Genomic DNA, 13,420 nt, shown 5'->3' on the forward strand with positions numbered 1-13,420 from the left:
GGAGCCGGGGCCGCCGCCCTCCCGCGCCCGGGCTCGCCCGTCCCCGAGGCCCGGCCCGGGGAGAAGGCAGTGGGGGATCCGCGCTGCAGGCGCCGCCGCAGGACCCGGGCCCCGGAGCCTCCTCAGCCGCCCGCGGGCACGCGCGCCGCCACGGCGTTCGCGGTTGCCGGGCAACGCCCGTGGCATCACAGCCGGCGGCTCCCGGGGGGTCGGCGCGTTCTCCGCACCCCGCCGCTGAGAGAGTCGCACAGGAGCGTCCCCTACCTGTTGGCGGTCCCGGGCGGCCCGTTTTGCGGGAGCGTCAACTCTCTCCTCTAATCCCCACTGCCCAGTTCAGAGAGGTTAAGCAATTTGCCCGAGGTTGCCCAGGTAGGCCGGGGAGAGATACAGGAGGCAGGGCCTCACGGCGTAGTTAGGAGAGCTACTGAGAAAGGCGACAGGGACCGTGCTGCCTTTTATCCACATCCCTCTACTGACTCAGGGGAGAGCTGCCTCCGACAGCGCAAAGCTTCCTTCTAATGCCGCCTGCATTTTTTCTAAGACGCAGGTTAAACACCACCACCACCACCACCACACAAACTGCTTGTGAGAGCCTTAGTCTTTGGCTGGAGAGGTTGCCAGGCTGATATCCCCAGCTCAGCCTAAGTCCTTCCAGCCAGGATAGTGTCTGTTGCTTTCTTGCAAGCAATACCCACTGAAGGTTTTAACAGGAGAGACATCATTTGAATAAATCTACCTGCCCTATTCCTTCACGACATCCCGAGCTCCTGAGGACAGGATCCCTCTGGTTCACCATTTAGCACTGGCTGAAGGTATGGCTGGCAAACCCAGATAGGCAAACTGGACAAAGACCTTGCCTTTCAAAGGAAAAGTCTGTACTAGACAATCTGAAGAGATGCATTTTATTTGTTTCAAGTCCACACAGTAAGGAGAGCTGGTAACCCAGGTGGTGCCGGTTAGAACAAAAAGAAAACTGATCTATGATTAAGACATTGAAGCGGGACACCGGGGTGGCTCAGTCGGTTAAGCGTCTGCCTTCAGCTCAGGTCATGATCCCGGGGTCCTGGGATTGAGTCCTGCCTCAGGCTCCTTGCTCAGCGGGGAGCCTGCCTCTCACTCCGTCTGCCGCTCCCCCTGCTTGTGTTCCCTCTCTTTCTGACAAATAAATAAATAAAATCTTAAAAAAAAAAAAAAAGACATTGAAGCATCTGCACACATGGGCCAGAAACCTATGCATACCACGTGATGAATACTGTGTGAAGGAATGTTAAAGTGCTTTGAGAACATTCCTGAAACCTTGTCTGCATGGAGGAGGTGCTCAACACAACCCATCTCACAGAGGCAGGCTTTGGCCTCAGCCTGGGCCAGTCACCAGGTCTTAAGCGCATGTCTCGGTGCTGTAATTCTGGACACTGTATCGGCAAACCCCTCTCCTTGCCAGGGAAATGCGAGACCAGGCCTCCCATGACAGACCAGGGACCATGGGTTCTGGTGGAAATGGTTGTAAATTGAGTCCCAGTCCCATTCAGTGTAAACTCAGTGCTGTCGTTCCAGTGAGAAGAATCCCAAAAGACAACCGCTTCCTGCCTCTGCCATCCCCTGTGATGAAAGTGACATGGTCCCCAGCCCAGACCATCTCCTGGGCAGGAGGTTCCAAGGCCTGGAAGCCCATGTCTGACCTCCTGAGGAGCCTCCCTTCTTTCTCTTCCATTAGGGCTCCCCTCTCCCTCCCAGGAGTCAGAAATCCGTCATTTTCAAGGCACAGAACAGTCGCACCCCGCTCCCAGATGCGGGAGAGGGCAGCCCCCAGATTTGTGACTCGGCCTCTGCCTCAGGAATAGAAGTTCCTCCAAAGTGAACTTGCTCCCTAAATAATTCGGTATTCGTGTCCGTCTTTCGAGCTTACTTATTATGAAGGGGCAGTGTACCTGGATCTGTCAGTCACTGCAGGGCCACTGCCTTAGGCCAGAGTCATTTCCCTGTACCCCCACTGCCCGCTGAGGTCAAGGCCCCTCTGGCAGGGCCCCCTCACATCAGTTCCACCTTTGGATGGTTGTGCTCTGACCCTATCCGCAGTGGGGCAGGCCTGGTGAGGCGGCCCCTGACAACCATGGCCAGTGTCGCATTAAGGGAAGTGGGCCAGAATCAGGTGGCTTCTCAGGGAGCCCGGAAACCCAGACTGGCCTGCAGGGTGAGTTGAATAGGACCCTGGTCACCCCGTACGCCTGTGGCTCACCACCGGCCCCTCCCAGTCAAATGGACAAAGGAAATGAGCCCGTGTGTGTGTGTGAGTGTGTGTGTGTGTGTGTAGGGGGTGTGTGTCTTGGTGGTCCTCGGGGGTGTGGGGGCAGGAATCACAACCCTGTGGATTTGATTGGAGACAAACCAGCCTTTCTAAGCAGCACAGAGATTCTTTGCATTGTTGGCTCACGTCCTTTCTACACACAGGTGTCCACCTGTGTGCGGGCTTGTGGGGGGCACGGCTCTTTGTTCATCCTGCCCATCTCTGCCCCCCTAAGCCTCATTCCTATGAATGGAACTCATAGAATTGAATGCAAGATTCCTTTAACATCGGATGCTGTGAGACATAGGCTGTGCTCTGTCGGCCTGGGTGCAGCTCGGCCCAGCCACCATGCCCGTCAGCTCCTCCAAGTTCTCTCTGTTTCTCTCTTGGACAGGATGGCTCACCCCCAGGTCTTTGCCCACGGTGAGGACTCACTCCTGCCTCCCCAGACAACTCTCCCTCAACTCTGACTGAGTACCTCAGTCAGGTACTCTCAGGAAACTCCCGGTCAGGGCCCCAAGGCCTGGCCTCCTTAGGAGAGGGCCACATCCCTCATGAACAAATCTTCCTGCCCCCCCTCAGAAAGCTCCCCTCCTAGGAGTGAAGTGAAGCCTAGAGACAAGGATCCAAAGTCACCCAGCAAGTGAATGGAACCCTGGAGCTCCGCCTGCCCCTCCTACAATCTCGGCAGCCCACATGTCTCACGAGACGCCACCCACCGGTGATCCCCAATGTCAGGGCTCCCCCTACCACAGGCAGTGAAGTGATGGAAGACTGGTCCAAGGGGCAGAGTGACTGGATGGAACTGGTGACCAGCAGGGTGGCAGAAGGGCAGGGCGGCCTGTTGAGACCCAGGAGCCAGCGTGAGGTAGGGCCAGGGGGCGAGCCTCCTACCCCAGGCCCTGCAGCTCGGCCTCGGACTTGGCATGGCCAAGGGGCCGCAGTGTCCGGGGGGGTCTGCCCTCGGGCCTGCAGTCCTGCTCTTCGTAGCTGGGGTTCAGACGGCCCATGTCGAGGGAGCAGAAGAGGCTGCGCTCGGTCCCAGCGTGGTGCTCCACCAGGGCCTCCAGGCTGGCAAACTCGGCAGGCAGGTGCTAGGGCAGAAAGGGCTGAAGCTCCAGCTTCCCCTGCCTCATGGCTCCGCTCTGCGCTCCCACCACCCCCTCACAAGGGATCCTGCCCCACTTCCGAAGGGAGGAAATTCGAGCTCAGAGAGGTCACTGTCCTGCTCACGCGTAGCCAGACACTGTCTCCTCTCTCTCTCTCTTGCCAGCCTGGACAGGACTGAGCCATTCAGCCTGTAGAAGGGCACACATCTACTGCCTGGAAACGTATGGTCGGGCCAAGACTCCAGACCTGGAAGCCCGGAGGCTGGGTGAACTTAGGCCAGCGCCTGCCCCCTCAGAGTCAGTTTCCAGCTTGGCTAAAAGATGGGCTAGGGTGTGGGAAAACCACTTTTCAAAGCTGGGATTCCTGTAGAAATGGGAAGCATGGCCCGGGCCCAAGACTTACTGGAGGTTCCCTCCAAAAGCCCGTCTGGGGGCACTTGGGTAGTTCCAACCATTAAGCGCCTGTCTTAGGCTCAGGTCATGATCTCAGGGTCCTGGGATCAAGCCCAGCGCCCGGCTCCCTGCTTAGTGGGGGGTCTGTTTCTCCGTCTCCCTCTGCTGCTCCACCCCCCACTTGTGCTCGCGCGCTATCAAATAATTAAATAAAATCTTAAAAAAAAAAAAAAAAAGCCCCCTCTGGAGGCCCGAAGGCGGGGCCAGCAGGCCCAATGACAAACTTGATGCAGGGTTAGTTAAATAACGAGTGTGGCCAGAGAGAGCCAATGGGGTACCGTGATGAGGCCAGTCGGCTCCGGACCTCGGGCTAGAAAGGGCGGGGCTTGGGCGGGGCTTGGGCGGGGCCCGGGCGGAGCAGGCTGCCGGCGCGCTCACCTCCACGCAGTAGCGGCCCAGGTGGTTCCGGAAGACCTGGTGGGGCACCACGCCGCACTGTGTCCGCACCGAGAGGCACCACTGGCCGCTGGCGCCGGGCTCGGGCCACAGCAGGAAGGCCCCAAGCACGTCTCTCCGCAGCAGGGCGAGGGCGCTGGGCCTGGGAGGGCCGCGGGGAGAGGCTGAGGGCGGGACCCCAGCCTCACGTCGCTCCCGTGGGTGAGGGCAGAACCGGAAACGGGGCCTGACCCAGAGTAGGCCCTCCGCGATGGGAAGGTTTTAGACTTCCTTCCTAAGGGGCGTCTCAGGGGTCCTTGACTGCTGACCGCTTCGAGACCCAACCCCGGGCGGTTTTGAAGAGCTGGCGGTTAGGAAGCCGCTGCCCTGTGACAGGCGAGGCGCTGCCAGCTCTCCCTGAATGACCCCATTTGATCCTCTCCACAGACCTGTGATCATCCCCATTTCACATTGAGAAAACAGGCCCAGTGGGGGAAGCCCCTGGCCCGGGGCCACCAAGGTCAGGATGGTGCTGCCCTTGTACAGGACGGTGCCCACGTCGGGGCCCTGGGGGAGCCCACAGTCCATTCCTCGTCCCACCCCGAGGGGCCGCACACCAGCCAGGCCAGGCCCCTCCTACCTGGAGATGCCAGCAAAGGCCCAGATGTTCTCCGTCAGGCTGCCTTCGCTCTCCACCAGGCACGAGGGGCCACCAGGCCCCCGGGGCCACGCCTCCCACGCGGCAGGAACTGTGGAGACCAGCCAGGGGTCAGAGGGAGAGAGGCCGTGGCACCGCTCCAGACCCCACCCCCGCCCTGCGCGTCTCCTCACCAAGGCCCCCAGCGGAGATACGTCCCCGCACAGCCCCCTCACAGCCACCGGCCGGCTGGAGCACATCCGCGGCTGTACAGCCACCTCGGCCGCAGCGGCGGGCAGAGCCCGAGGCACACTCACGTGGACATGCAGGCCCAGCCCGCTGACCCACACGGGCGCCCCCAGGCCTGCGCCCCTGCAACTCACAGGCCTCCCGAGCCGACAGCTGCAGCTGAGTCTCGTAGGTGCAGCCTCGGTAGGCCCCAGAGCGGATCACCTTGCTGCGGATGGCCTTCTTGCGCACCAGCGTGGGCGAGCAGTACGGATTCCCCAGGCGGGCATGGCGAGGGCCCCCACGGCCTTCTGACTCTGGCAGCTCCTTCTAAGGCACCAAGAGGGGCCCACGGGGGCAGGCGGACTCAGGCCCATGTCAGGTCCGGCAAAGCCCCTCCCACGGATGTGCCGTGTTCCCGTCCCATGACCCCCAAACCTTCACCCAGTTCCCTTGTCCACGGCCCATTCCCTGGCTGGGGTGCTGCGTACCCCACTGCCCACAGGCCCCTCTGCTGGCAGCCGCCGGAAGGAGACCAGGGCGTGCACATTCTGGGAGAGCTGATCACGGCCGAAGGGTTCCCGTACTAGGCCAGGGGGCCCCCCAGGGCTGGACGGTGGCTTCAGGGGCATGTCCCCTGCAGACCCCGGGCAGGGCTCGGGCTGTGCCCGCTGCTCAGGGTGCTGCAAGAGGTAAGCGAGCTGGAAGGAACGGCAGAGCAGCAGGTGCGGGACCTGGACCTAGGAAGGAGGAAGGGGCTGGCTCAGGTGGGACAGGTTTCCTGGGGAACTCCTTAGACATCAACCCACTCACCGTTAGTGCATGCAGTCCCTTGCTTGGGATCCTCCTCCCCATTCTTCCTGGGAAGACTCCCACTCATCCCTCAAAACTTCACCACCACGCAGTACCCCCACCAGCGTCCTTTGTTCATTTAGCAAACCCCGAGCATCTGCTTTGCTACAGACATCATGCTTGGAGCTGCGCTGACTACCCCACCCTATGTCGGTACCCTTTTAGAGCAGTGGCTACGAGCCCAGGCCCTCCAGTCCCGCAACCTGGGATCCAGTCCCAGCTCTGTTACTAAGTGACTCTGGGCAGAGCTTGGCACCTCTGTGCCTCAGTTTCCCCATCCCCGCTTCCCTGTGCTCCTCTAATGGAGCACAGAGAGCCCCCGGCATAAACCCATCTCACTGGGGCCAGTACATTCTACTCCCCCCCCCCCATTATCCAGCTCCAACACGTTGGAACCGTGAGCTCCGGAAGATCAAGGGCAGCGTCCCAGCCACCTGTCCTTCCAGTGGCCCGGGCAGAGCTTGAGATACAGGGGTGACGGCAAATGTTGCTAGACGGCACCAAGCCCAGCCTCTGCCGGCCACACAGCTGGCTGCCAAGGCTCTGCTGTTCATGGTGGTGGTACTGGCTTTGACTTCTGGGATCTACCCACTCACCCACTGGCCCCACGGGGGGCCGTTCAAGACCCGGACCCCGTTTCTGCTCCCAAAGAAATCCATTGTCTGTAGTTAGGGACAGACCGATCATAGAGGGTGGTTCATGTCCCGGGACCTCAGAAGGAAGAGTGGTCCAGAGGACTCAAGGTAGGCTTCACAGACACATACGCTGGCCCTGAAGGGCAAGCTGGAACTTGCCAGAAGAGGAAGGGAATTCCAGGCCCAGAGACAGCATGAGCAAAGGCCTGACAGTGTGACCACCCAATTTCTAAGCATGTGGCCTGATCCCCACTTCCAGACCCCAGGGAATGCCTAGGTCACTAACTTGCGTTTGTGGAGTCCTCAGTGGGCAGGGCTACAGAAGGAGCCGGTGTGGCAAGGAGTGCCCGCCTGGAGGGGACTCCGGCCAGCTTAGCGGAGCCCTTCAGGGCCTCGGTCCCTGGAGCCCACGCCTAAGCACGTCCTCCCCCACCCCCCCACGGCCTTGGTGGAGGTTCCCCTGCCCTGGGCCCCAAGTACCTCTCCAGGCTGGCTGCCCACAAAGAGGTGGCAGAAGAGCTTGCTGGCCGGGCTCTGGGGGTTTCGGGCCATGAAGGCAAACTGGCAGTGGGCGGGGCACCAGGTAGAGTAGAGGATACGCTTCAGAGCGTGAGCCATGAGCAGCACCTGGGGAGCAGCGGGCGGGACGGCCTCCTTCAGACCACCGCGGGGCCTGCAGCTGCCGGCCGGGGGAGCCAGCCCTGTAGGCCCCACACACCTGCTGGCTGGCCTCTGGGGCCTGCTTTCCAGCCTGGGTGCCCAGCTTAGGGCACCCCCACCCCCCGGCTCCTGGGGGAAGAACTCTTCCCTCCTTCCAGGCCTGCCCAAACCCTGCTTCACATGGGAACCCTCGTCCTTCCCATGGCCTCCCAGCTCAGTCCCTTACTCCCCACTGCCAGCCTGCTGGCTGGGTCGTCCCCCACCCCATGCCATAGAACTGAGTGACAAAGTGCTCACAGCCTGCAGGGCCACGGAGAAAGGCAGTTGGCAGCGGGCCCTGGGGTGCGGGCCTGGTCTCCGGAGTCAGATGACCAGGGTTTGAATCCTGGCTCTGCCACACACACTGGGTGACTTGGGCAGGTAAGCACAGCCCTCTGAGCCCTTGTGACACTTATTAAGTGGGGACGGTGCCCCCCTCTGAGGGGGTTGTGGGTGGGAGGTCAGTGAGATTTCAGGCCAGTGCCCAGGACCTGACCCTGAGGCCCCCCGCGAATTACACTTCTGGGGCATGAGTCACACCGGTCTGAGGAGGCTGGCCCCGGGGCTGTGAGGCCCACAGCCTGGCACAGGTTAGGGTTCAACACACCCTGGCTGGCCCCACGACGAGAAGGACCGGTGGTCAGGCAGGCTCTCCCGACTGGCCTCCGGCCTGAGTGTGCCCACAGCCCCCCGGCCAACCTGGGCAGGCCTACCCAGAGCCCAGGGGTCTGCAGAAACCCGGCGCTGATGACCTGACTCTCCGGCTAGGAGGTAGTGCCTGGAGATTTTGAAGCGCCGGGGCTGGGGCTGAGATGGAGGAGAAACCATCGCTATCCTTGCTCTGAGGGCTGGGCCCTTGGAGACAGGACGTCCGAAGGCCCAAAGCAGGCTGGGGAGGCAGGGATGCCCGAGGGCTGGCGCAAGGCTGGGTGTGTTCTGAGGGAGAAGGACACTGGTCCCGTCCAGTCCTCACCTGCACCCACACAGGCTCCTACCTCGCCCTCCCCGCTGTAGATCTTGAGGCCCTGAAGGCTGAATTTCAGGATGACAGCCCGGCGTCGGGGACAATCCTAGGAGGGAGAGTGTTGGTCGGGGGCAGGCATTACCTTCCCGGCATGCTCTGCCCTGCCTCAGGGCCGTTCACCACAGGCTGGTCAGCCAACTCCACCCCGGCTGCCAAGGGACTGGGCCCTGGAGAGTGGACTCCCCACGAGCTGGGGAGGCGTGGAGGGGCCTGGCAGATCACCCCGCAGCCAGGGCCATAGCTGGCCATGTTAGGACCATCCCCCATATCTCCCATCTGTGGCTTCCACTGGGTCACAGGTCATGACTGCCCAAGGGAAGGGGTCCCGGGGCATAAGGGACACGGCTCCAGGAGCCTGGGTGTGGCCCTCACTGGGCCCACTTCTCAGAATGGCTTTGGTCCCACCCCTCCTGAGGCCTCACCTGCTCCATCTCTATGATTGGGGCGTTGGGTCTGATGGCCACAGGGGCCATCTGACCTTCCCAGGCTATGATCCCTGCCAGGGACAGGGACGTGCCCGCCCCAGCTCCCTACCTTCAGTGCCCACAGCTGTTGTTGCACGAGCCACACACTCTCCTGGGTGTCCAGGTCGTCCACGGGGAAGGAGCCCACATACTGTTTGGGGATGCGGTGAGAGTGGGAGGGAGGCAGGGCAGTCAGGACCACGGTCATGATCCCATCCTCCAGATTCCCCCCCAGACACACTCCGCTCTGTCGGGTAAGCTGTAGACAGTGACAGAGCACTGGGCTCGGGGTCTAGTAGGCTCTGCTGCGCTGCCAGCAGGTGACCTTGGTCAAGCCTCTTTGCCCCTCGGAGGCCCCGTCTTCTCATCTGTGCACACTCACACATTCTAGAGTCTGGGGCTGGGAGGGAAGACAGGAATAGCTCCTCCCCACCCCCCAGGACCTGCACTCAGTCCCAGCCCACCAGAGCACACCCCATGGGGGCAGCCCCACCCACCTGGGCGAACTTGCTGATGCACCGGGGCCGGTGAGGGGCAGGGCCGCAGTCAGAGGCCCTCCGGCCCCCTGCCCCAGCCCTCTGCATGGCCCCCAGGGTGCCCAGCTTCAAGCTCCGCGGGAGAGGAGGCTGCAAAGGGCAGGGGGAGAAAGGATGGCTCCCGGGTACTCGAGCCACACTGCTCCTCCTCAAAGGCCAGTGAGCTCCTTCATCCTGCAAATCCTTCCTGAGCCCTTGCTATGTGCCAGGCAATGTCCAGGGCATGGGGACACAGGGAATACACAGCCCAGAACAAAACAACAGACTTCCTCCTGCCCTCAGGGAGCCAACATGCTTGTGTGGAAGAAAGACACTGAATGAATCAATCAGTAAGATATGGAATATGCTAGATGGTGATACAGGAGAGAGGAGGCAGGGAAATGCAGGCTGGGGGTTGCTGCAGGGAGGAAGGCCTCACTGAGGAGCGCGCTTTGGGGAAAGAGCTGAAGGTAGGGGTGTGGCAGGCCACCTCTGTGCTCTGGCCTGGGCCTGCCCTGGGGTGGAAGTAGGAGTGAGGGACATGTAACCAGCCTGTCCCAGGGGAAGGAGGGCAGCCTGGGAAGGTACCACCTGAGAGGAGGGGTATGACAGCTGCCAGAACAATCCGCAGAGTCACACGGAGGAAAGCAGCCGAGCCCCTGGGCAGACCTTACCAGAAGAGTGGACCAGAGCCAGGGTGGGATCAGCCTTCAGTGTCACACCAAGAGGATTTAGGCTGTGCCCTGTGGGCAGTGGGGAGCCATAGCAGGTTCTAGGGCAGGAGCTCTGTGATCTATGGGAGCGGCCCATCAGCTGGATGGTCTGAGCTGCTGAGGCTAGGGACATGCTTCACAGGCCCTGGCTCATTCAGCCAGCCTGACTGAAGCCCCAAGGGGGCTGAGAAGCCCTGCCCCCCAACCTGGCCCAGGTTTTGGTCTTTCGTGGGGCCCCCTTCCCAGATCCACTAGTAGAAGAGAGGAGGAAACCTCCCTTACTAGACTGTCCTCAAGGACAGGGATAACGCTCATTCCCCATCAGAGCTCATGACCACAGCTGGTGCACAGTGAACTCGGAATCAAGGCATCTTGAGAAAGAATGGCTGACTGCCTCTGCCCGGGTCCCCCATGACTCAGCAACCTCAGTCTTTCCTGGGGCCAATTTAGACCCCACCTCTCCATCCCCCATCCTGCCTGGCTACTCACCAGACTATTTACAATCACGGCACTTAGGATCAGAGAAATCTGGGTCCAAATGCTGTGTGACTTTGGGCACATAGCCCCACCTCTCTGAGCCTCCATGTCCTCAACCCCAAGCCTGGGATCATGTGAGGAGTCCAGAACTGAATGGAGGAGCAGGCACCCAACATGATGCCAGCTGGGCTTGGAGGGACGCTTAACAGGTACACAGAGGATGGGGAGACCCCAAAGCCTGCTGTTCAGGAGGGAGCTTGGGTGGACAGCGAGGTCTGACTACTTGCAGGGTCCTCCTTACACTGAAAGACAGGAAGACCTCCCAGTGGAGGAGAGCGAGGCAGGAGGAGAGGCCTGCCTGGGAGCCAGGATTCTTCCAGGAGAAAGCAGGTATCAGGGCGCTGGGCAGGAAATGGGTGTGTCCTGGGTGTGCTTAACCCCACCTTCCTGCAGGTGCTCAGGAACTGACACTCCCAGCCCCAAGAGCCCAGGAATGGCCCCTACCTCTGCCCGCCCAGACCTTCACCCCAGGCTCAGCCAAGCTGGGGGCGGGAGCAGCCACGCACTACCTTCTGGGAGCAACCCCGTACCTTCACTTTCAGTGAGCAGCCAGCTCCAGAAGAGCCAGAGATAAAGGCTGCATGGTCCCTGGATGCCCTCTTGGCTCCTCCCTCCTGTACCCTCTCCCCTCCTGCTTTTCTGGCCTCACAGCTTCCACTTTTTGATCCTGATCATTTGTCACATTGTGTCCATTACCTATTGTCCATTTTATGCTTTTTTATTTACTTTTAGTTTCTTTTTAGTTTCCTTTTTATGTTTAAATCCAACAAAGTTAGATGTGGAACTGGCCCCAAAGCTATGTGGCCGCTGTTCCAGGCATGGAGATGGGGCTTCCCATGAACTCACCTTTTGACTTCATTATCACATTATGGGCTGGGATACCCTGGCCGCACAGGCAGAGGCAAAGACCAAAACACAAATGGGGCAAAAGGGAGAGAGGGAAAGAGCAGAGGATGAAAGGCAGTCAGCGGATGTGGGAACAGAGAAGCCAAGACAAAATAATAGATAAAGGAGGGATGAGAGGAGGGAGCGATGAGGAGCACACTTCCCCTCCTGCCTGTGCTAACTCAGCCCCTCAGACACTAAGGGTGTAAGACGGCAAAGCGCCACACGGGTTCTCAGGCACACTCACATTCCCTCTCACACATGCTGAGACAGCTGTGTCTAGGGCTGCGAAGGCCTCCTCCCTCCAGATCCAAAGCGGCAGCTTTCTTGGGGACACTCCACTGTCCAGACAGTGGGCGGGAGCACCCCCCCACCATCACCTGATCCTTACCCATCCCCCAGGAAACTGGAAGTTTCTCTCTTCCTCTCCCTCCCTTCTAGTGCATTTCAGCCCCAGGCCTGGATTTGAGGTGCCCAAGGGACAAGTGAGGGTACCAGAACCCCAGAAACAGACCTGCCTACTCATTCTGGGCACAAACACCCACTTATCTCTTTGGAGCACACTTGATTTTCCACGGTTTTACACAGGAACCTGGCTGGGGGACACCTTTGGAATAAGGCTGGGACTCTTCTTTTGTTCCTCTGAGAATTTCCAGGTGGTCCTGCTTAGAGACAGGGTACTGGGTGTGTTGACTTGCCTGGAGGGTCAAGGATAGAAGCCCTCTACTGCACCGCACCATAGCTGAGTTGAGTCTTGGCGCGGGGGGGGGGGGACCTTTACAGCATCCTGGGAGACCACTCAGCCTGGACTCTGGGCTTAGCAAAGGGTAGCTAAGAGCGGTGAAGCCACTTGCCCAAGGTCACACAGCATAAGGGAGAGTAGGGAAGCAAACCTGGATTTCTGGGGGCTCTATCCCCTAGGCCATGGCAGTGTCCTTCTGCTCTCCCAAGTAACAGGGTGTCCACCATGGGAGTCTGGTGAGTCCCACTCTACCCAGCTGCCCAGAACACCTCGGGTGCTGGGGGCTGATCTTATCAGCACAACAGCTGCTTTCGCAGTCTGTCTACCTCCCTGCCCAGATGGTCTGGGGCCGCCAGAGCCACTCTGGTCACCTGTCCCATCTCCACTACCTTTGGTTCAGCCACATAAAAGAGCCTCCCCCTGCTGTCCCAACACACTCCTGCTGTCACCCGCACCTGCCCTAGGCCACCAGGTGGGAGGGACGCCACCAAGTCGGGAGAGGTCAAGATCAACATCGCGGATTGTGAGGTCCACAAGACCTCTCAAGCCTCCATTTCCTCACCTGTAAAGTGGGGATGGTAATAGCAGCTGCCTCCTGGGGTTGTTCATTTATCTGCTCCTTCTGAAAATATTCCAAGTGTCAACAATGTGTCAGGTGAACAAAACAAAGTCCCAGCCCTTGGGGACCGCCCAAGCAGGGCTGGGGGGACAGTACTGGAAATCAACATTTCAGAGGGGCTTAAGTGATTTGGAGAAAAATATAGTAGGGAGAGGAGGATATGTGATGTGTGTGTGTGTGTGGGGGGGTGCTATTTAATACAGGGTGGTCGAGGATGGCCTCTCCGAACAGACGACATGGAGCGGAAAGTGCTGTTTCCAGGATTAAGTGGGGCCGAAGGCTCCCCGCGTGGGTCATTAGTCCTGCGATTATTGTCACTCCTGCGGAGTGCGGCCAGGGCTTTGGGCTGACAGTCCCCGGCCCGGGGCAGAGAAACTCCCCGGACAGACCAAGGGGAAGGGGCGAGCGAGGCAGGACGCTGGCGGACGGACGGAGGTGACGGCGGAGGTGATGGACGGTGGCGGTGGCGGTGATGGAGGGAAGCGGACGAAATGCTCCTCCCCATCTCAGACCTCCTCCCACCTCTGCGCCCGGGGACCGAGCTCCGCTCCCGGCGGCGATCCGCCAGCCCCGGCCCCTGCCCCCGCGCTCACTCACCGCGGCCGCCGCGTCTCCAGTCCCGTCGCCGCAGCTCGGCGCTGCACCCCCC

General features: G+C 60.4%; 1 protein-coding gene across 5 annotated transcripts; it reads right to left on the reverse strand.

The window, feature by feature from the left end:
- Positions 1–3,035: 3,035 nt before the first annotated feature.
- Positions 3,036–13,413, reverse strand: SH2D5 (SH2 domain containing 5). Of its 5 annotated transcripts, XM_034645626.1 has the most exons (11): positions 13,369–13,413; positions 12,715–12,774; positions 9,258–9,386; positions 8,831–8,911; positions 8,268–8,342; positions 7,054–7,200; positions 5,578–5,826; positions 5,242–5,416; positions 4,862–4,970; positions 4,225–4,384; positions 3,036–3,378 (listed from the first exon to the last, which is right to left on the reverse strand). In XM_034645626.1, the coding sequence occupies exons 3-11, from the start codon at positions 9,342–9,344 to the stop codon at positions 3,175–3,177; spliced, it is 1,287 nt and encodes a 428-aa protein (XP_034501517.1). In that variant the 5' UTR covers positions 9,345–9,386; positions 12,715–12,774; positions 13,369–13,413; the 3' UTR covers positions 3,036–3,174. The 5 variants fall into 5 exon arrangements, with proteins under 5 accessions (XP_034501517.1, XP_034501523.1, XP_034501527.1 ...); XM_034645632.1 differs by lacking the exon at positions 8,268–8,342; XM_034645636.1 differs by lacking the exon at positions 5,578–5,826.
- Positions 13,414–13,420: the final 7 nt, after the last annotated feature.

Source organism: Ailuropoda melanoleuca, chromosome 2 (genome assembly GCF_002007445.2).
Source record: "Ailuropoda melanoleuca isolate Jingjing chromosome 2, ASM200744v2, whole genome shotgun sequence".
NCBI lineage: Eukaryota > Metazoa > Chordata > Mammalia > Carnivora > Ursidae > Ailuropoda > Ailuropoda melanoleuca.